General features: G+C 38.9%; 1 protein-coding gene across 1 annotated transcript; it reads left to right on the top strand.

Annotated features, from left to right (window-relative positions):
• Positions 1–1,301: 1,301 nt before the first annotated feature.
• Positions 1,302–21,829, top strand: IPPK (inositol 1,3,4,5,6-pentakisphosphate 2-kinase). The gene is made up of 13 exons (XM_009704201.1): positions 1,302–1,313; positions 2,995–3,042; positions 8,879–8,974; positions 9,803–9,869; positions 13,037–13,158; positions 13,573–13,662; positions 14,279–14,337; positions 14,772–14,844; positions 15,842–16,121; positions 17,695–17,845; positions 19,306–19,408; positions 19,873–19,952; positions 20,914–21,829. Exons 1-13 carry the CDS (start codon positions 1,302–1,304, stop codon positions 21,137–21,139), a joined length of 1,407 nt encoding a protein of 468 aa, XP_009702503.1. The 3' UTR covers positions 21,140–21,829.
• The last annotated feature ends 382 nt before the right edge of the window (positions 21,830–22,211 follow it).

The raw sequence follows: 22,211 nt of genomic DNA, 5'->3' as shown, positions 1-22,211 counted from the left end.
ACTGAACATACTTGCAGAGAAAGACTGCGGGATTTAAAAAAAATTGTAGACAGAATTCTTCCTTTGAATTCACAGTTTTTCTAGCTTGCCTTTCTTCTTCAAAAGATGTGAAACCTCTTAATGTTTCATGTGTTACATTTGCCTATCTCCACGTATTGTTTCTTTTTTTTTTTTTTCCTGCTTGATGTTGCAGCCTGTTTTTTTCATCTTTTTTGTCTGTATGGGACTTATCAAAGTGTTTAGTTAATTGGTTAATAATAGTGCATGGATGGCAGTGGTGTTAAGCAGTGGAAGGGCTTACAGAGGTGCATGTAAATGAAATTTAGGGAGCATTAGGATCTAGTTGATCTGATTCTTAAAGTGTTAAGGAGTAGTGACAGACTCTTAAGAAATCTGTTCTCTCCTGGGTTTGGGCCATTCCTTTGCATGCAGATAAGCATGTTACATCTTTGATGTTGTCTGTAAATATAAAAAATCTAAGGCATTTAAGATACCTGACAAAAAAACTCATGGTAGCAACCATCCACAATATTTCCAAGTAAAGAATCAGTCAAGTGAATCAGTAATGCAATGGCATGAAAAACGGGCCAATATTTTCAGTGGTAATAATTTTGAAGCAGTTGGCATCTTTGACGTCTGATGGGCTAATCTTTATACTGTGGTCGTGTATTTGTGTAACTGTGTATTGAATTGCACAAAGGGTTGTATCTAGCTGAAAACACACACACACACACCCCAAAAAAAAAAAAAGAAAAAAGTGCGGTTTTTGGTGTTATGTTGTGGGTTTGGTTTTTTTTTTTTCTTTTTGGGCCTCGATTATGTGATAGCCTTACTAAGGTACAGTGCGGGCCGACTGGTTGAAGTGCATCTGTGACTGAAGAGTTTGGTTTGAACTTTGCTCTGTTTCCTTTTGACATCTTTAGACAAGCAGTGTGTGCTTCTTTTGCCATATATAGTTGGTCATTTTATCCTAGTGTGCCTCTTCAGAAATTATTTGGTAATGAACAAATACTGTAGTGAGTCCTGTGAGAGCATGTGGATTTTCCAGAGGGGTGGTTAGAATCTTGTTGGCTGGGAACTGATTAATGGATAAATATCTACAGCACCCTTGAAATACTACAGAATCAAGTTTCTGAATTGATTAGAAGTGATGATCAGATCACTCCATCACTGATCCACTTGCTTATGAATATTTAAAGCGGGTGATCCAAAGAATTGAAACACTGTAAAAATAACATGCTCCATACACAGAGCATACAGGCTCATCAGACCTGAGCTCTGTTACCCATGTATGGGTCATAATGGGAGAAAGAGTAAGTGTAACCCAGCAATCTTGTCAAATCCAGGTGATGATAATTAGTGTTCAATTGATCTAGTTTGTTGTCATGACACTCATGCTGTTTAGATCTTGCAGGATCTTGAATCAAAATTCAGCAAAGTATCCTTTTACCTGAGAGTGTTTTCCAGATGTAGGTGAACTATGAGATTTATGCTGGCTTGAGACATTTTAGAGATCGGAGGGGCCGTTTCCGGGTTTCACTAGCAATGTCTGAATCCGGATCTTGTTTTGTTAGTATTTTGGATTACACATTGTCATCTGGTTTGCTTTTCTTCTCCTGCTGTTTCTCTGCATATTAGTAATTAAAGGTAACTGCAGCTCTCTCCCACTTAGCACTGTCCAGAGACAGCTTTCATCTCTGAAATATGGAGTATATCTGGTGCTGTCATGCTATGGGAGATTTTTTTAATGGCAAATCATTTGGTAGGGAAAAAGCTTGGATTCCATAAACCTGAAGTGTAACTATGACATTTTTGTCTGCATTATCTTTGTCAGGGAATCTGAGTGTTAGTACTCTTCTAGTAGTGCTTTAAATAGACACACCAAAAAAGATTACATTCTAGGAAAGGTCCAAATGGAGACGCTGAGTGACTAAGGGGTAACTCTGGAAAACAGCTGTTCATCTCTACCTGCTGTGGTGTCCAGTTGTTTTTGTCCACATCTTACCTGAATAGGCTGAAGTACATCAGTGGGAGTAAATATCTTGAGGATCGGATATTTAGACTGACTAATCTGAAGCAGGGCTATGTGTTGCTTTGCCTAGTAAGGCTGCAGGTTCCTTAATACATGTCAAAATTTGATTTTAGTATAAACAGTCTATTTACCAAGTGTAATGGTTAATTTCAGAAAGATTTTCTTGAGAGAAAGATACTTCAGGTGTGATGGAAGACACTCTTAGTAGGCTTAAGGAGAAAGGCATAATTTATTTAGGACATCTACAAAATAGTTTTATCTGAACTCTTAAAAATAAAGACTGAGGATGCTTTTAGAATTTGTGTACATTGAAAATATTAAGGTTTCTGAATAGTTACAAAATTTTATACAAATTGTAAAAATGACAAAAAGGAGTGATTTTTGTTGTTGTTATTGTTTGGGTTTTGTTTGTTTGTTTTTAGTTTTTAAGGTAAAATATTTGGAAACCTGCTACATTTGTCCCCTTGTTATATGTTTACTTTTTGGAAGTTTAGAAGTAGTGGGTTATACTGTTTATAAGTAGAGCTGTGTAGCTGCTGCTGGTAACTGATAAGTGTCTCCTTAGTATTTTGTAATGCGGTGCTGATGTCGTAAGCAGATGATTTCTAAGTGGGTCTTGCATTTTTTTTCCCAAAGACCTTTGGCACAAAAATGATAGGGTATTTTTCTGTTTGTTTGATACTGTATTTTACCAGATTTTCAGAGCAGTGCTGTAAGCTAAGGGAGTGTTCTGCGTTACACTTGGTGACTGGGAGTGCAGAGTGGCTGCCTTGTTAAAGTGATGGCAAATCTGGGAACAGACGTTGTATTTGATTTCAAGCTGAGTGAAGTAACCATCTAAAATGCATATTTTGCTTTTCTTTGGGGAGTTGTCTCATTGGGGAATCAGACAATTGTGCTCTTCAGAAGTTATTACATACTTAAATGCTAATGAAACCATATTCTTTCCTATCTTTCTTTAGCGCTGTGTGGTGCTGCGGTTTTTGAAGTCCCCCCCAAACCAGAATAAGGTAAGATTCAACATGTGCCGTTGATAAAAGCCCCCAGGTAAGCTGATAACCAGTCTGAGGAGAAACAGGAAACCTGTGAAAGAACTGTGACTGATAGGAGGAAGAATAAGGGGATGTTTTGAAATGCGCCTTTGTTTCAGGAGTTTTGGCAAAAGGAGGAAATTTGAGGTCCTCTTACATAACTGCGATTATGTGACTGCTGATACCAAGACCTTTGTGCTGGACAGATTGTAAGACTGCAATGTGTAGAAGGTATGGCTTTCTGTAAGGATAGCTGTGGCAACAAAGCAAGTGTTAATGTTGCGTATCAACATACGAGAGTGCACTGGTGCTGAGGAAGAAATGACAGTTTTACTGACTGTTCCTAGGTGGGACAGAACAGGAATAGCACAAGACCCGTATTGTGATAAACATCTGCTGTTGACTACCTATTCAGGAGCTAAAAAAACATGGAATTTGGACAAAGATACGAAATATTCACAGAATAACTTTTGTAAGTGATTTTAGTGACCTGTCTATTGCAAAAAGAACATGGCAGGATAGAGTCTTACCAGGTTCTTGGACTGTGGCAGAAGGTTTTTCTGCTCGAGAAGGAACTGAAGCAAGTTACCTTACGTTTTTTTTAACAGGGATAAAAAATGATCAAGAATCAAAGGTGGAGGGTAAAAGTGTCAACACAGTGCTCCAAAGGAGAGGGGAAAAAAAAAAAAGAGAGCCCAAGAGGCAGGACGTTCAAATTCTGCCATTTCTTCAACCTGATGAGTAGTCTTTAGGGTGTGTTACCTGAGGGATAACAGGGAATGGCTTGAGTTACAGCACAGCGGCTTTTTTGTTCAGTGGCAGACTGTTCTGCTGAGAAAGAACTACAAAAAGCATTATGGCTGAACTGAGATCTGGGCTAGGGGCGAGTGCTTAATTTTAGGAAAAAAGAAACAAGGGTGAATGTTAAGTAAATGTGTAGGAAGGGCATTTTGCTTTAAATCAGGAAGATGAATGTGAGATGCATTGAGTTTAACAAGAGGCAAAAGAGAAGTTTCCAAAGTAGATCAGAGGAAGGCAGAGGAAGGTAAAACCCATGAAGACAGTGTATGTATGAGTTAGTTGATGGCCTTTCTGTTACTATTTTACTTGGGAAAAAAAAAAAGTCTGGTAAAACTAAAGTGTGATTCAGGTAAGGTTTTTTTGATCTGCTTATAGTGGCAGGATTTCAAAAATGTATTCTGTATTTCTGTAGTAGTCCAAGATAATAATGTTTAGAGTTTTTACGAGAACAGGGAAGAACCCAGTAGATTGGAAGAAAGGAAAACAGTGGTTATCTCAATTTTTAATATAGCAGGGGAGAATTAGACCACAAGTTTAAGTAAAAAGTCAGTCTATTGCCACTTATTTAAGAAACCAAAACACTGAGTATCAGTTTTTTCCTTTTTTTCTTTTTTTTAAAAAGTCCAAAGAGATTGTTGCATAGTAATTATTTTAAAAAAATTGACAAAGTATGATGAAGTCCCAAAGGAAGCCAGGAAGTGACTTTTCACAGTTACCCACCACAGTGTTGAAGTTGATAATACTTCTGTGGACTGCTTTGGCATACGTGTAGTTTTTTGGATTGAGATAACAAAACACAAGGAAAAAAATCTCCTAGGCATGGTGTTCTGTTAGTATTTGAACGCTGCTGGAGTTCTTGAATGTTTTTTTCCCTGCATAATCATATTAGTAAAATTGCTCAGAATCCTACCAAGCATAGAGATAGATCGCAGTAGGTATTCCTGTGGGCTGTAGCTGATGAAGCAGCAGGAGTTTGCTTTTTAGAAACGGTTAGCAAAACTTGCATTCAGAGTTGCCTCAGACAGACATGCTTCTCTTCTTACTATTATAACAGCAAGAAGGCAGAGGCAGAGCACGCCTCTGAAAGCATTTTAAATGGTATCTTTCTGAGTTCACGCTCCGGATTGATAAATGCATGCTACCAGAGCAAACTCCTCTGTTAGATGTAGAAGTGTTACATTTTGAGGAGAGTGGGTTTGTGGCCAGCTCCAGCATTCCACATTTGCCTTGTATTCTAGAATCACGGAATCGTTTGTGTTGGAAGAGACCTCTAAGATCATCGAGTCCAACCATTAACCTAGCACTGCCAAGTCCATCACTAAACCATGTCCCTGTTGTGATTGTGTGGACTTGGTGATACGCAATTCCTTTTGGCTTTGCCCTCTAGATAGAAGATGATGTAATTTGAATATATTGAATTATTCTGGTGATTGATTGTTTGGTTTGGTTTTTTTTTAAGATTAGTTTTTCTTGGCACAGAACAGAAGACTAAATATTTTATCTTCAGATCTGTAAACAAGTCCTTGGAGAATGAGTCTTGGGACAAACTTGGATGTTAGCAACATGACAGCTGCAGAGGAGAAAATGTTTTTTAGGTGTGATCTGTATTCCTGACTAGTGCAAGAGGAGTTAGGATATAAACTGTTACATATCTGTGCATGACATTGTAACTCATCCAATATAAAAAACTCTGAAAGAAGCAGTTGAAGAAAAATAGTTCTAGTAAGACACATACTGAAATTCAGATGTGGACAAACGCATCTCAGTCTCCTCTGCTTAACTCCTTTAGAAAAGGTAAAGAAGTCTGGACACTTCTTTGTATTTATACTGTTTCGTTATGAATTTGGGATTAGATAATCTCATAGCTAAACAAGGTGGTATTACTGCAAATTGTGATCTTATTGTTACAGTTCAGTGTTTTAATGAAAAATACTCAATAATGTAACTCTGGGGCTTGCATTTTTTGAGTAGAAAGTCAAGTGTCAGGACTTGTGGAATGATTTTAATTGCATATCGCTAATTTTAGTATATCAGTCTTCTGCATGAATGAATTTTTTGCCTTTTTATTGTACAGAACCTCTTTGAGTTCTAGTGTTTTGCGAAATAAGTTGGCAGTAATGACAGGGCCTTCAAAGCTTTTCATCTTAAGTTTTTTAATGTTGAAAGGTGATGCTTCAGTGGCCTGTTAGTTGTTTTTTGTTTTTTGTTTAGAGTATATCAAATATACTTGCTCTTAAAAGGAGGTGGGCAGGTATCATAAACTTGATTTGTAATTTTAAAGTTGTACTGATCTTTTTAACTGGTGAGTCTTTCCTTGTAGTAGTAGTAGCAGTGGATGTCCTGATTTTCTGAAATGCTTGTTTCCCAATATGTGTGTGTGTACATACACATACATATGTGTTAAAAAAAAGGCCAAAAACAAAACAAAAAGGCTGTGGGTACTGTTGTACATCAGCAAACCAGGTCAGAATAATCTGTAAGTAGGAATTAACTGAGATTTCTGTTATGTTATGAGATCATGTAATGTTCCTTCTCACCTTTCAGAATTTGTATAAGTTAAAGAAAGGGTTACGTTGTCATTAAAAGGGCAGAAATCTGTATATAAATTGAAGTGTTTGCTATAGTATCTGCTCAGAATTGCCATTTCCCCCTTCATGGGGTGAGGAAGATACTGTAACTATTTTAAATTGTCGAGGAGTTTCCCCTCTGCAAAGCAAGTTCTTCTTCCCCAGCCTGGAAGAAATGAAAGGTGAGGAAAGATGGATACAGTGTGTTTGCAGTCTGCTCAGGGTGAGAGCAAAGGGTGGGGAGCCGGGATTTCCCCAACGGTGGTCTCGTCTGCCCTCTGGACCAGAGAGGTGAAGGAGCTCGGGCTGTCGGCAGTCCCCTCTGATGGACCCTGGGGTGTTCAGCGCTAGTGGTGGGAGCACTGGCCTTCCTAGGAAGTGCAGATTGAGCAACGCTGCTGTAAAACGTCCTTTTGCATACCTGTCTGAGTGGCCTGCTCACGCATCTTGTTGCCTATTAATTATTTTTTTCTTAAATACCCTTCTTCAGACTCGATGACTGCAATTGAGAAAGTTATTCAGGCATCATAGTATGTGTTTTGTCCTAAGACTCAGGCAGTGGAAGATTGCCTGTTGTGAAGAGACTCCAAGCTTATTTTGGCTCTCTTAAAAGGATTCAGGGAGAGCTGTTCCGAGAAACAACTCCACATACGATATGCCAAGCATTTTAAATAATAAGCGCTGTCCTGGCCTTTATAGAATGATGGAAGTGCTGTGTAAGTGCTTTGGAAAAAACTATGGCTTTCCTACTTGCTGCAAAGGATTGGGGTTTTTGGATAGTCCTTTGCATACTGAAGTGACAGTATGTACTACGGCATGTTCCTGAAGTAAGTGTGTGGTAGTGTATATTACTGTAGTAACTTTTCTTTCTGTAAAGCATTATTGCATATTGCAGTATTGTGTATTGCTGTGTCAGTCTGGAAAATGAATCCTGCTAGAGGAAGAATATTGAACTTGGTATGTAGTCTTAGCAGACCTGTGTTACAGTAACAAACTAATCTTTCTTAGTCCTACGCAACTGGTGTAAGTTTGTTAGGTAACAAACCCTTCTGGTGGGAAAAAACCTCTACCTATTGTGATGGTATTATAAAACAAAGTTAATAAAATTGCCTGGTTAGTGACAATCTCGTTTTATCTATAAACATTTTTAATTCTTGTTGGATGTAGTCTTTCCTCCTTTCTGTAGACTTTGTCGTTATGCAAGTGTTGTCCTTCTAGCATTTTCATAGAATCATAGAATTGTTTAGGTTGGAAAGGACCTTTAAGATCATCGAGTCCAACCATAAACCTAGCATGGCCAAGTCCACCACTAAACCATGTCCCTATGCACCACATCTACACATCTTTCAAATGCCTTCAGGGATGGTGACTCCACCACCTCCCTGGGCAGCCTGTTCCAGTGCCTGACTTATTTTTTTTTTCTTACTCTACTCTGTTTGTTGTTGTTTGGTTGGGTTTTTTTCCCTCTCTCCTGCTTGTGTTATTTTTTTCTCTGATTTTCTAACTTGGACATGAGTGTTGCACTTTCTCTTCCTCCACTGTTACTTAATCCCAAGAGTAAAACTATGTGGTTCAGTGCTTTATAGTATACAGTGGTAGGCAAAGTAGTGTTTTTCCAGAAAAGCTTTGTGTTACAAAAGGACACTGGAGCTTGGAGATTGTCGTAGCAATAAAATACTATACAGAGAACCAGAGTATGCTGGAATGCTGGGAATGGGATCATACTGTTGTAAAGGTTCTCTGCTACCTCTATAAGGAGCAGAAGTCTGTCAAAAGTCTGACTGTGCTTACGTCACTGTCCTGCTTCCAGTACTCATTTAGCTTTGTTTTTATCTAGCTTGGCATTTTGTCTTGAGGAGGAACGTTGGTGTTTCCTTATAGATACATAACATAAAATTAACGGAAGATGACATTACAGTAAGATTTTTCATTGTCTGAGGCAGGACTCAGGACAGATAGCAAATTTTGTATCCATTCATGCAGAGGTTTGTGATGTGGCTCACTCTTTGCAGCCATTCTTTTCCAAATCTCCAGGTGATGTATTTTGTAACACTCAAAGCCTCTCCTGCACATCACCTGTTGGTAAGAAGGCATGCTGTGGATCTCTCTTGCCTATTATAGTCCTTTGAACTCTTAAGAATCCGAGGCAGAGCAGATTTTGAGTAATCTCCCCCACTTCCACCTTTTTAATTTTCTCTGTCCTTTTTCCTCTGAAACTTAAGAAGTAGAATCATCTTTTCTGACCATTTTCCTGGTCATCACAGCCTCTCAGTAGGGAAACAAACGTAGCACACATTTCATGTGTCTGTTTAATTTCAATGTGCACTGACATACCAAACTCAATAGAGCAATTAAGCTACTCTAAGTCATTGACTAGTATATGTATGTATTCTTGAGTGTTGTTTATCATTATTTCGTAGTTAAATTACCATGTTTTTGCCTTCCAGACTTCAGAGGAAATACTACACCATCTGCAAAACATCGTAGACTTTGGAAAACATGTCATGAAGCAGTTCTTTGGGGAGAACTATGTTCACCATGGGGTAAATGTTTTATTCTTAATAAATAGCTTATGCATTGTAAACACTGAAGTGTTCTGGGGAAAGCTGAATGCCAGTAAAAGGAATTAACAGGAGTTGCAGATATTCCCAAGCAAGATACACACACACACACGAAAGAAGCATTTGGATCAGAACAAAGATCCTGCTCTGCACTGATGAGGCAATTGGATTGTGCTCTGTGGTTTGAGCTATTTCAAGCTACTAATGAAAAAAGCGGTCATTGCTTTGCCCTGCATAAGGTGAGAGGTGTGCGAGAGAGGGATTTTTAGACTAACTGCAAAACAATGGGAAAAACCTGGTTCATGTAAATTGACTAGGTTTCTGTGCAGTCAGAGGTAACCTTTTTCCTTGCCACTCGCTCAGTTCTTCAGGGCGGCCAGATCTAGTTAACTGAACATCAGATACCTGAGTGGAAAAGTTACAACTTCTGGAACTTGAGTTACACAATTCTGTGTGTAAAGGGTGGGATGCGGGACATGGGACAGGATGAAATGGGGCTTTTTCATTTGTGAAAGATGAAGTTGTGCAGGTTTCTTCATACACATTAAACTTTCACTGAAAATGTTCTTTCTCATGCATTTATTTAAATTAGTTCTTGGTTTTCATAGTGGAGTAAGTATTGCATGTGATTGCAGGTACAGGTCTTCATATAGATGGTTAATCAGAGGGAGAAGCTGCTGATTGTATAGTTTGGTATACTGTTGTTAACACCCACTGAACTTTGGTATTTCCTTTTAAGACCCCTAAACGGGATATTAATTTTTGTGTTGAAATGTATGTTTTCTTTTTTCCTTTTTTTTTTTAAAACAGGAAATTATTCAACTGCCTTTAGACTTCGTAAGACAGCTCTGTTTAAAAATTCAGCCAGAGAGGCCAGGTAAGTGCCAGGGATAGCGTTAAAAAGGGGGCCTTCCTCAAGCTGTAAAGCATTTTGCTTTATTACAAAGTAAAAAAGCATCATACCTCAGAATATGAGGAAACTTTTTAAAATATTTAGACAATGACAAGTTGAAAATGTGTTATGGGTGTGTTCTAAACTTAAAAGTTTCATCAAATTGGGGGAAGGGATCCTCTGTAAGCCTGTGTTTGTTAATTCTTGAACAAGCTTTCACCTTTCTGTGAAGTCCTTTTCAAAGGTCAGTGAGGGAGGTGGAAGATGTGTCCTGAAATAATTGTTTCAATTCCATCAGTTTCTTTTCTTGGTCAGTGCAGCAGAGCTTTGGAAGGAAGATATTTTCAGACACACCACACTAAATTGTCTTTGTTTTCAATGTTAGTATTTCACTCAGGGCTAAGCATCTTGCATCTTACGAGTCATAGCACCCGAGCAGTGTGCGACTTAACGTTCCAGCTTTTCGTGTCTCTCTCCTGATAGCTGGGCACATCTCATTGCAAGGGCTTGCAGTGTTACAGGCTGTGCTGCCTTGAAAGTTTAATGAGCATCTCTGGGATATGGGGCTGTGCTTGATTTCTCCCAACTCTTAGATGGTGCTCTGGGGTCCCTATCCAGGGGTGCAGTATGTTTTTCTAGTACCCTTGGACAGGGTGGGGATTGAAGGGGACAAGTGTGAGAGGTAAGGGTGCACTAACCTTGTGAAACCTCTTGGAACATGCTGCAAGACTCGAAGTTTGGCAATCTCTGACGCATTCAGTGTGAAATGAAGCGCTACTGAATTTGGTGTCGTCATTCTTAGTCAGCAACACTTGGGTGCATCGTTCTTCATGTACGGCTATGTGAGAAACATTCGCCTATGTAGTTTTTAAGAGAGGACAAAGTCTGTGAAGCAAAGGTTTATTTCAGTGCTGGGTGCACGGGAGATCACCCCCGTGATCCTCCTGCATGCACACTGGGTAGTCTAACTTCCACAAATTTATTTAGGAGAGTCATTCATATTCACGTCATTTCCCAGAAGTCTTACACATATTTAAATGATTTCCCTGAAGTTATTTACATCTATTCCCTCCCACTTGCATCTGCGCACTGTTCTCTAGGGGTCTTCTTTGGAGGTCGTGGTGTGAAGGCTCAAAGTCTTCCTCTCAGTTAAACTTCTTATTCCAGTGCTTGTGCTCTATTGTTTCAGCTACATTGCAAACCCAAGTTGGCAGTTAATCCTCTGTTTCATATAAGGGTGGGAATGTGACATCTGGGAAGAGGCTAATCATGGCTAAGATAAGTGGTGCCAGCCAAAGCAATGTAACCCTGTCTCCGTCCCCATACTTGGGTACCTGGAAACTTCCATTCTTTCCAACCGCCTGTCTACTATGACTTAAGCAAGACTACAATATTATTTATCATAGCTAGAAGTACAGTGAGGTGTAAGCTCTAAAATGGACAAAGAGAAGATATCCCTCCTGGTGTCTTCATCTTATGTTCTCAAACATTCTTGAGAACAGCCAGAAACTCCTGCTTTAGCAAAGTTCCTTGAAGAAAAATGTGGTATTAAATCAAAGTACTGTAGCCAGTACTTTGATGCCTTTGATCCAGGAAAAAATTGAATTAACTTACATATAGTGAGCACAGGACACTCTCTATTGCTGACTTGTCCTCGCCTTTTTGAGAAACAGTTCCATGGTGCCAGAAACCAGCAAGGAAAGTAAATAGTGTCTAATAAAAGTTACAAAATCAATGATACTGTGGTAGAAGTGAATGATAGAATTTAGTTTTATTTCTTAAAGTTAAATTTTGTGTGTCCGCAGCTCCTGGGGATTTCTTTAGAGGAAGAAATGTGTTTGTAAGGAGCTATCCAACTGCTTTACAACAGCAAATCTCACTCTGTGTTTTTAACAGGAATTTTTTTTAAAATCTTGAGGAAAGAACTTCCTTTAAATGTTACCTTTCACATAAGCCTGTCTAACTTATGAAGGAACTTCTCTAATACTTTAGATTTCTGGGTCGGTCTGATTTGGCAAGTAGCTTTCAGCTGAATATGGATGTACTCTTACTTAAGTTTAGAAAAAGAAAACACCAGCATTTTGTTGGAGAAAGAAGGTTTCTTCTTGCTCATCCTAGCGAAGTACAGCATGTAATTGCAGGCTGATGCCTCATGAGGCTTCAGTTTGAGATATTTTTTTTTGTAATGTATTTTTCAGAATGGACATTTTTCTTAACAATGGTAACTATAACAGAACACATGTATTCTGTGTGTCTGTTTAGTAACACAGTTTAGATATTTGAAAATCCAGGAGTGTATGTTCTTGTTAGATTTGACTTAAAATCTCGTAGACCTTTCTATGTCCCAAAGGATGCATATGGAGGGAGGTTATTTAGAGGTTTTATCTACATAATGCCTCTTAATCTTAGTCTGAAACCATTTTGCTACTTTGTTTCTTCTCAGGATTGTTAATCTGGACTACATTAAAAAATGCTAAAGGGTGGTTTTAGCAGAGGAAATTCTTGTTCTAAGTTGTGAGCTTGTGAGGAGGAGGAAGCTAACTTTGTTCCTTCTGTGTTCCTTTTCACTTATTTATTATTTTGATGTAAACCTTGGAATGGCTAGGAAGAGACTACATACAGACTAAGGAGCTGAGCGAAGCCACTTGCAGGTTCTGTTTAGATTTACACTTTCTCCTGAACTTCTGAACAGTTTATGATATTCCTGCCAGTTTTCACAGATTCCTCTTGACTAGACTGAGGGATGGTAGTTCATGCAGTTTTAATACGCAAACATGAGATCACATCTTTGAATGCGGTAATAAGTCTCTCTACCTGTTGCTGGCCAATTGAGTGCACTCCCTTGCTGTTTCAGACCTCGCACTGATGTCTGTCTTGGGATGAGCTGGGAGGTGGCCATTAAAAGCGGCTCTTGAGGCGCTCTCTGTGCCTGTGACAAGTTTGAGGAAACTGAAAACGGGTGCTGGTAACAGGGAGGGCAAATTTATGCAAGTGTGTAATTGGCTAAAGCCTGATAAACTGTGACCTGTCTTTCTAAGTTTGTTCCCATCCCCCCACCTGGTGAACAAAGATAACTACAGAGTAAAATAAACATCCACACACCCAATTTTATTGTTTGTGTTGGGTCTTTTTTTTTTTCTTTTGTTTTGCAGAGTCTCGCTGTGATAAAGATATGGACACTCTTAGTGGTTACGCAATGTGCCTTCCTAATCTTACCAGGCTGCAGACCTATCGTTTTGTGGAACACCGGCCAATCCTCTGCATAGAGATTAAGGTATGGAATAGTAGAAGATCCTTCTGGGGGTTTGTTTGCATTTTTTAAGTACATACTGACCAGAGCAGTTTCAAAGGAATGCAGCAGTGGGATAAGGTAGAGCTCACCACTTTCACTGTGACCCATAGGATGAAATATCCCCTCCCTTTTCCAATTCCCGATCCTTCGAAACTTGGGAAATTGCCAGGTATTGCTAGGCTTTTTTGTAGGCCACAGCAGTTTTGTATATCCTTATCAAGTGACGACTCTAAAATAATTGGGAATAATATACAGCTTTTAAGTGTTGGGTGTTGACTGGTGGGTTTTAAAATTTTTTTTTATTTTCCTTTAATTGGAAAGATATGCATATTGTGTGCCCTTATATTTCTATAAATAAATACATTTATATTTATAATCTTTGTTTGTTTGTTTTAGCCAAAGTGTGGCTTCATTCCTTTCTCCAGCCATGTTTCACAGGAGATAAAGCACAAGGTGTGTCGTTATTGTATGCATCAGCATCTAAAGGTAATTTTTTAAGTCATCGTGCTTTCCTTTGACCATATTGTGCTTTATTTGTTATTCCAGTCTTGCTTTCCTGTTCAAACTTGATTAAATCTCTAATATAACTAAAGATAGTAGATGGGTACACATCTGAGTTGCTGGGTGTGAATCTGTTCAGTGAGAGGTGGAACGAGTTCTGTGGGAAGCTGGAAGCAGACAAATATAACATTAGTCTTTGAGGACTATTAATGCTGTTGATTGGGTAAACTCTGATGTCAAATTTCCTTTCAAGTACCGCTCACCAAATGCATGGTGGCATTCTGTAATTTATAACAGCCTGTAACATACACACAATTTGTTTGACTGATGTCCATTGTGTGTCTGAAATTGTGTAGCTGTGCCTTACTGTAATTTAATGTGACCTTTCTCCATGCTTTCCATTTGTGAATATAATTTGAGTGACTTGAGCTAAGTATGCTAGGAAGACCCACAGTAGTCACAAATTTTATATTCAAAGGGTTTTAAATGTCATGGGACTCCTGAAGAAAGGATGTTAGTGCCACACACCTGACTATTAAAATAACTGAGAGTAGTTATTCCAGAAAGAGTGATTAACAGCAGTGGTGTGGGTTTTCAACAGGTAGCGAACGGAAAATGGAAGCGACCAAGTAAATATTGCCCATTGGATCTCTTCTCAGGGTAAGGAAGTGTGTAACTTCATTCTGTGTTCTTGCCCCCCCAAAAAAATCTGTGTTACAGATTTCTTTCTCAGTTTAGTTTGACTTTCGCTGTAGTATGACCAGTGCCTGCTTGTCTGACTTTTACAGTGAATATTTCTGGTGCTGTATACCTCTTTACACCTATTTCAGGAGTCAGAGTTGCTGATTAATGTACCAGTGCCTTTTGCTACGTAACATTAAATCGAAGAGCTGTTTAGTTTACACAGATTGGAAGTTCTAATTGCAAATAGTCACTTTGTCTTTGCAGTGACTTCAGTGTGAGTAAGGCACTTAACGGGTGTGGTCACACAGGTGCCCAGTTCTGATTCCACAGAGCCCTCCAGGCGTGGGGGTAAACAGCTGAAGGCTGTGATAAAACATTCTTGGATTTATTTGTTTATTTTTTTCCCCTAGAAATAAACAGAGAATGCACTTTGCTTTGAAGAGCTTATTACAGGAGGCACAGAACAACTTGAAAATATTTAAGGTAAACAAATCTCTCTGCTTACTTTTTTTTCCTTGGCTTTTAAACAGTTTGACTTGAGCATCTGAACAGTCAAGATCCTACTTCAAACCTACCTCATCAGCACCATCGCTATTGGACCCCACCAAAAGAAGAAGATGGGAAAATTCTTAGTTAGATTTTGAGTTAGGACAGGTAACTAATAATTTCCCAGAACTAATTAGTCTGAAAGAACCGCCAAGGAAGAACTAATAGAAAAGGACTTTTAAACATGACCGAAGTTTTAAAACTTGATGTGCTTCTTCAGGAGGAAGAAGATAGAGAACTTTGCATGTTGCTGCTAATATTTTTTTTAAATTACTGTTACAGCATTCATGCAGACCAAATGCACAGCATGCCTCACTGAGGAAGTAAAAAGTTATCTTTTCTATGGCATTAATGTAGGAAAAATATAAAGCAGTAACATGGCTTATGCAGATTTTCAGATTAATTCTAGGAAATAAGATCCTTTACAATTTCTTTCCAGTATTAAACCAACTATTTGAATTACTTAAACTTGTATGAACTGTCCTATTTTTTTTATTTTAGTACAGGTAACTATCACACCTTTTCTGTCCCTTTTAATAGCCTTCAGTTTTCTAGCTTGGCTTTTAAAAGGAGGTTGTTTCACATGGTGCTGTTTCACTATTGATATTATTCAGAAAGAAGTGATAGGAAAATGTGCTAAGTATCAGTTCACTTCTGTTGGTCTGATTACTTACAGTTGATTAAATTGGGAAAGTAGCACTTGATTTAAATGGTCTTTTTGGCCCTGATTCCAAGGTGGTTACCTGTGGTATCTGATTAAACTTGAGGGCAAATTTGTGTAGAGATTGGAAATGTGTGTGTCTGTATGCAGACTGTTAAACTAATAACACTTTTCTGTGCTATGTGTCTTAAATCTGATGCTTTGATTAACTAAGTATGAATAGCTGGATTTCATGAAGTGCCTAAATAATCCCCCCCCCTTCTTTATTTGCAGAATGGGGAACTAATTTATGGCTGTAAAGATGACCAGGACTGTGTCTCTGATTGGAACGAACTTGCTCGTCACTTAAAACCTTTCTTTTTTCCTTCCAATGGGTTGGTCAGTGGACCACACTGTACAAGGACAGTTGTTAAAGAACTAATCCATGTTATAACTATGACGCTACTAAGTAGTACTGATGCCTGCAGGGCAGGTGATATGAAGACAATTCCCATTTCACAAGGAAGAAGCTACTGTGAAGCAAGTGCTTTTAATAAGGAGCTAGTAAGAAATGGTAAGAAATAATTTTGTGAGCTGTCAATAATTAACTATTACCACGTAACGATTCAGATCTTTGCCTCGTGTTTGCTGTTTAATACCAATGTGAGAATGGAAACAGTGGAGTTTTAGTGACATTTTAAAATTTAGTTCTGAGCTGCATAACTGCTAAGTAATTGTTTTTGATCATAGACTTGTTTAGGTTGGAAAGGACCTTTAAGATTGAGTCCAACCATAAACCTAGCATGGCCAAGCCCACCACTAAACCATGTCCCTAATCACCACATCTACACACCTTTTAAATGCCTCCAGGGATGATCACTCCACCACTTCCCTGGGCAGCCTGTTCCAATGCTTGACAACCCTTTGGTGAAGAGATTCTTCCTAATATCCAATCTAAACCTCCCCTGGCGCAACTTGAGGCCATTTCCTTCCTGTCCTATTGCTTGTTAACTGGGAGAAGAGACCGACCCCCACCTCACTACAGCCTCCTTTCAGGTAGTTGTAGAGAGTGATCAGGTCTCCCCTCAGCCTCCTTTTCTCCAGACTAAACAACCCCAGCTCCCTCAGCCGCTCCTCATCGGACTTGTGCTCCAGGCCCTTCACCACCTTCGTTGCCCTAATATGATCTTGTAGTGAGCACTTCAGCACTGTACCTACTGACAGGGATAAAAATTAATTCACAAGGTGGTAGAAGGGAAACTGGAAGAAAATGCCACTTTGAGCTGGTAACCATCACAGGTATTTCAATTGACTGGAGAATTTTGATGTTGCATGTGATGAAATCTGGCTGCTTTTGTTGGTTTGTTACATGACTTCTGTTTCTTGCCTTTCCCTGTTCCTCCTGTCAGCCCTTGCTAGCTAGTGTGTAACTTTTTTTTTTTTTTTAACTTCCCTTCTACTATTCCACTCCTGGTAAAGAGACAGGTATGAATACTGAAGGGAAAAGAAATGGGAAGTGAGAGTTGGAAACCTGTAAATCATGTTAATTCCTCAGAGCATAAGTTTTGTAAAGCTCTAATTATTAAAGGTGTTGCTAGTTATCCTAATTACACAAACATATTTCTTAACTGCTTTTGAGGAAGATCTTTTTCATTGCTGGCTGGTTTTGTTGTACTGTGTGGAGAAAGAGCTATCTTACAGAAATGACAGCAAATACAAATCTGTTTATGCTACATTAAAAAGACCTGATATCTGAAATGCTAAATTACGTTCTGCCAACAGTTCGTACTGTTGAAAGGGAATTTGTGGTGGCTTCAAATTCATACGAAAAATTTCTCTTGTAGAGTCAAACAAATAGATTGCAATGGAAGTGTGTGTTTGTGTTTTGTGTTTTTTGGTTTGGGGTTTTGTGTTTTGGTTTTTTAGTAATTTGTAGAGTTGTATACCAGGTGTTTTATTCTGCAGCCAAATAGGTGCTGTTTAAATGTGCAGGTAAGTACATGCACTGGGCACATTAGTGTTTGGAAACAGAAGTATTTTGGTTTGGGTGCCCCCTCTATGATTGGTCTAACAAGCAACATGTAATGGCAACATGAAGCACAGATGACACTCGTGTCTGCCTGATTTGAAAATACATTTTCTTCTAGGTAAACATAAATTGGAAAGCTCTGGCTTACCGAGGGGTTGTCTCCTTTATAAAACCCTTCAGGCTCAGATGCTCGACATGCTGGATATTGAAGGACTCTATCCTTTGTACAGTAGAGTTGAACAGTACTTAGAGGAATTTCCTGAAGAGAGGTAAGACTTGATGGCTTTTCTTTCCAGTTCTGAGTAACTAGGTATGCAAACACACCATTTGTTCTCTCTTATTTTGTTGTATACAACCTTCCTTCGTGGTGTTGTGTATCCTGAATTTCTAACTTGAAATGCCAGATAACATAAAACATGAGTTTTACTGTTAATAGTTTTGATGTCGGTCACTTCGGCCTGAAATTTTAAGTACTGATTATGGGAAGTTCACAACAGGGTAAGAGAGAAAAATGCCCTCTTCCTTAGTAGCGGAGGTTGTATATTTGAGGAAAGATACAGTAAAATGAATAGTTTCTCCTACCTTCAGTACCTGTGGAGCTAGGACTATGTCTGCAGTAATACGGATGTTTTTACCGTCATTCTCAAGTCTGTATTGGCTTACCTGCAACCTGCCCTTTAAACCCCTGAATTTGATATTCAGCAGCAATCCAGGCTGTGCCTGCAGGGCCTTACAGAAGTGTGCATCTGCTGTTGTCCAGCCTGCCTTTGCTGTGTGATGAGAATAGCTCCAAATGCCAGACTGTAACCCACATCACAAGTGATCAAATTGTACTTGAGGCACAGGAATCTCTATCTCGTGGTATTCCTTTCTTGGTGAAGAAATACTGGGCACTGCAAGCTGCTACCTTTTTTCTCAAATAAAGCTTATTAGTTGTAATAATTATTGCTATTAAAAAACCTTGACTTGGATGCTTCTTGCGTTCTCGGGCTGTAACTTGCCTGTAATTGTGCCGTTGCTCACACGAGGGCGCTCTGGCTTCACGTGTAAGGCGTTGCTGCTGTGCTGCTTCAGCTCTTGGGGCTCCTCTTGGAGCTGAAGGGTTATCAGATGGGCAACAGATTGGCCTTCCGTTCTGCTTAAATTGCTTGCAGTGTGGCTCACTTATATATTTATACAGTAAACAAATAATTTGAAGTGGTATTCTTTCATCTGTGGGGTGTTTGTGCACTGCAAACCCCACTTTTATGGGTTCAGCTTTTTGGCAGGAGTTCAGGTATTTAACAGGGGAAGGAAGGAGGCCGAACAAACCATCCCCTTGGCAGCACACGTTATGGAGCTGGGGGCAGAGCTGGGCCTTGTCAGATAAGTGTTATACAGCAAGACATCTGGGAGCTCCTGCAACCTATTATAAATGTTGAAACTTACTCATTTTTGCAAAAAATACTGTTCTTGTGGTACACAGGTGGCAGTGGATTAAGAGTGACTCATCTTTAAAACAAACAAACACCAACCCAAATTCTAAGTAGAAGCAGCAAATCTTGAGCAATATGAGAATAATAGGGACTGGTCATGGTGTTAGATCTCTGAGTATTAACCTGTTGCCATGTTTATTGGTGTTATTGTTGGTTTGTTCTAATCTGAGTGTCTGGGCTGCAGAAGAAAGATCTCACTGAAAACCAGTAATTCATCTTGGTTGTCTGTAAATCCTCTCTTAAAATTTATTTAGAAGTACGTTACAGATAGATGGACCTTACAATGAAGCATTTTATGAGAAGCTGCTAGATCTTTCAACTGAAGATGATGGGACAGTAGCATTCGCGTTAACAAAGGTACTCTTCCTGTGCGTGTTGTTGAAGCTTAGTCTGTCAATGTCAATCAACACCTGCCTTGCTGAAAGGGAGGGATAGCGTATTCGCACCAGTGCCTTCTCAGAGGTCTGTACCATTGAAGTTCTTAATTGTGCCAGGGTGTATCTTTATAGTAGGAGCAGTTAAAACCAAACATGTTTAGCACCAGTTTTTGAGAGAAAAATAAAGCTGGTTATTTCCTTTCTAGACTGAGGAAGCACTTGCTTACATGAACTGGGGCTGTTTTGGCCTTCAAGAAAAGTACACAGGATGCTGTAAAATGACTTGCTCCTGCTAACCATCTGTTACAGAGATAATTTCCAGCTCTTAAAGTACCACCATACTAGTATACTGAGTGTACTAATGCCTTTCATAAAGAACAGTATGCTTTACTAAAGGCAAATACAAATATTGGAGAAAATTTATATTATTTTTACATTGTATAGGTGCAGCAGTACAGAATAGCAATGACTGCTAAAGACTGCTCCATCATGATTGCCCTTTCACCCTGTCTACAAGATGAATGGTAAGACGTGACTGCTTATTTAGAAAGTGAAGATGCATTTGCATGGTTCAGTCAATTCAAGTAACTAAAAAAATGTTGTGGGGTTTTTTTGGGGTGGGGGGGAGTGGGGTGTCCAAAAAGTTGGCTGTGAGCATATTATTAGCAAGGCAGAGTTCTGATTTAAGACATTTATGACAAACGTCTGTTTCTGGAGTTTTAAGTTGATAAAAAAGGTTAAGGTTTTATATTTACTCCCTTCTTGGAATCTGAATTGACTGTTCATAGTAGATGCACACGATTTTAACTAGGTACAATTTTTATGCCTTGATGTCCTCATATGAGAGATTTTTCAGGATAAGTTGCCTTTAACTGCCTAATTAGAATAAAACCAAGGCAATAATCAAGAGGTGACACCTTTCACTGTAAGGCAGGAGGCTTTGCCACAATATTATCCATTGTGACTTGCGTCAGCAATGATAGTCTGCGCTTATGTCGGGGAGTTTGCTTTACCAAAGCTTTGTTACCTTTAGAGAATATTGTTTTCTGCATTTGCCCTGCAGTTCTTGAATGAAATGTTCATGGTGGAGATGACTTGTGCAATGGTTGAATTAAGAAGTCCTCCATTCTTCAGTATGCTTGGACACTAGTTCTGATACTAAATTTGTATTACCTTGAACCTAAGCAGGAGTTGCAGTGATTCTTTCTGCTTCTGTTAGTTAATAAGGCTGTTGCTTTGTTTGCAAACCATCTAGGAACAGGTTAGCTTTACTAAATATAAAGAGACACTAATTGAGAGGAATGTTTTGACCTAAGCTGAAAGGAAAAGGACTGGAAGAGGTGCCAGCAAGTTCACTCTCAGACTGGTTAAGCTGGAGCTATAGTTTATTTTCTTAGGCCCCCATGAAAGTCTAAGATAAACATGAGTCACTTTTGCCAGAGGACTGGGGATACACAAGTGAGAAGTGACGGTTTTGTTTTCCAGCTCTGAGCAAAGACCTGTGGTACTGACATCCAAATCAAGATTCATCTTTTCTGTTTCTGTCCTGGACCTCGATCTAAAACCATATGAAAGCATCCCTCATCAGTACAAACTTGATGGCAAGATAGTAAACTATTATTTGAAGAATGTACAGGCCAAAGATGACCCCGTTATGTCCAATCTCTTCAAGGAGAATGAAGATTGCACATTAGTTCTCCATAAAGTGTAACTGTTTCCCTAAGGGTGTTTTTATTCAAACACATTAGAAAGTGAAAGATTAATGGAATACAATTATGGTGATTTTTTTTTTCCCTGTTGTGTTCAGTGCATTTTTCAGCTGTGAATGTTTTTGCTTTAAGAAAAGATTTCTAATCGGTATGCCTTTTCAAAGACATGGAATAGCACTAAAACACTCATTTGCTATATAACCTTAATGAATGTATTTAATATGACAGAACAGATAATGTGCCATACCGTGGAACTAGAGGACAGATCAAATTAATACTAAAAGTCTACTTCCTTAGAATCAAAAGAGCACAGAATTAAAGGTTTCCTCAAGTATTGCACTAACATAGAAAGCCTACTTACTAACAAACAAGAGAATTGCCTTGGAGCTTGTTCTTTGAGTCTTACTCATACCTACTAGGAAGAGGGAATGCTCTGACAAAACCTAACATGAAACTTTAGCATTAAGTCCACTGAAAAACACAACTGAAGTGGCTACTCCAGTGTTACTTATCTGTGGAACTACTGTGTTACTGCAGAACAATTTTAAGTACTAATGCATGAGATTAAGAACACCAGGCTGCCTCCGCAAGTTTTGTGATCACCTTGTATCTACCTAAAGCTTCTGAAACTAAGTGAAAAGGGTTAAAGGTAAGCATCTTTGAGTTGTAGGTGATAGCTGGGCTTAACTCATCTGACATACTGGTCTTTTATTTTCTATATGTTATATGCTGCTATTGAAGGTGAAACCACAGCTCGCTCTTACCTAATTTAAATTGAGCTATAAGAATAACATATTTGGAGTTTTACAGATTATTTATTATTATTTACAGAAAAAAGGTGACAGTATCTGATTTTTGTTTCTGAAGCTCCAGGGGGTCGCTTTCTCATGATAAGTGCTGGAGCTAAGCTTGTATCACTACTTCAGCAACTTAATGATGGCTTTACTTTGTAAACATTGGTACATGCAGCTGAGGTCGGGTGAGATGTTGCAGTAAAAGCCGTCCTCAAGGAAGATCCTGTGTTGGAGACTGAGGATATATTCAAAACTGAGGGTAGCACAATAAAACCTACAG

This window comes from Cariama cristata, unplaced genomic scaffold (genome assembly GCF_000690535.1).
Source record: "Cariama cristata isolate BGI_N322 unplaced genomic scaffold, ASM69053v1 scaffold337, whole genome shotgun sequence".
Lineage (NCBI taxonomy): Eukaryota > Metazoa > Chordata > Aves > Cariamiformes > Cariamidae > Cariama > Cariama cristata.
The sequence above is the reverse complement of the archived record's forward strand: the minus strand, read 5'-3'. Positions and strand labels throughout refer to the sequence as shown.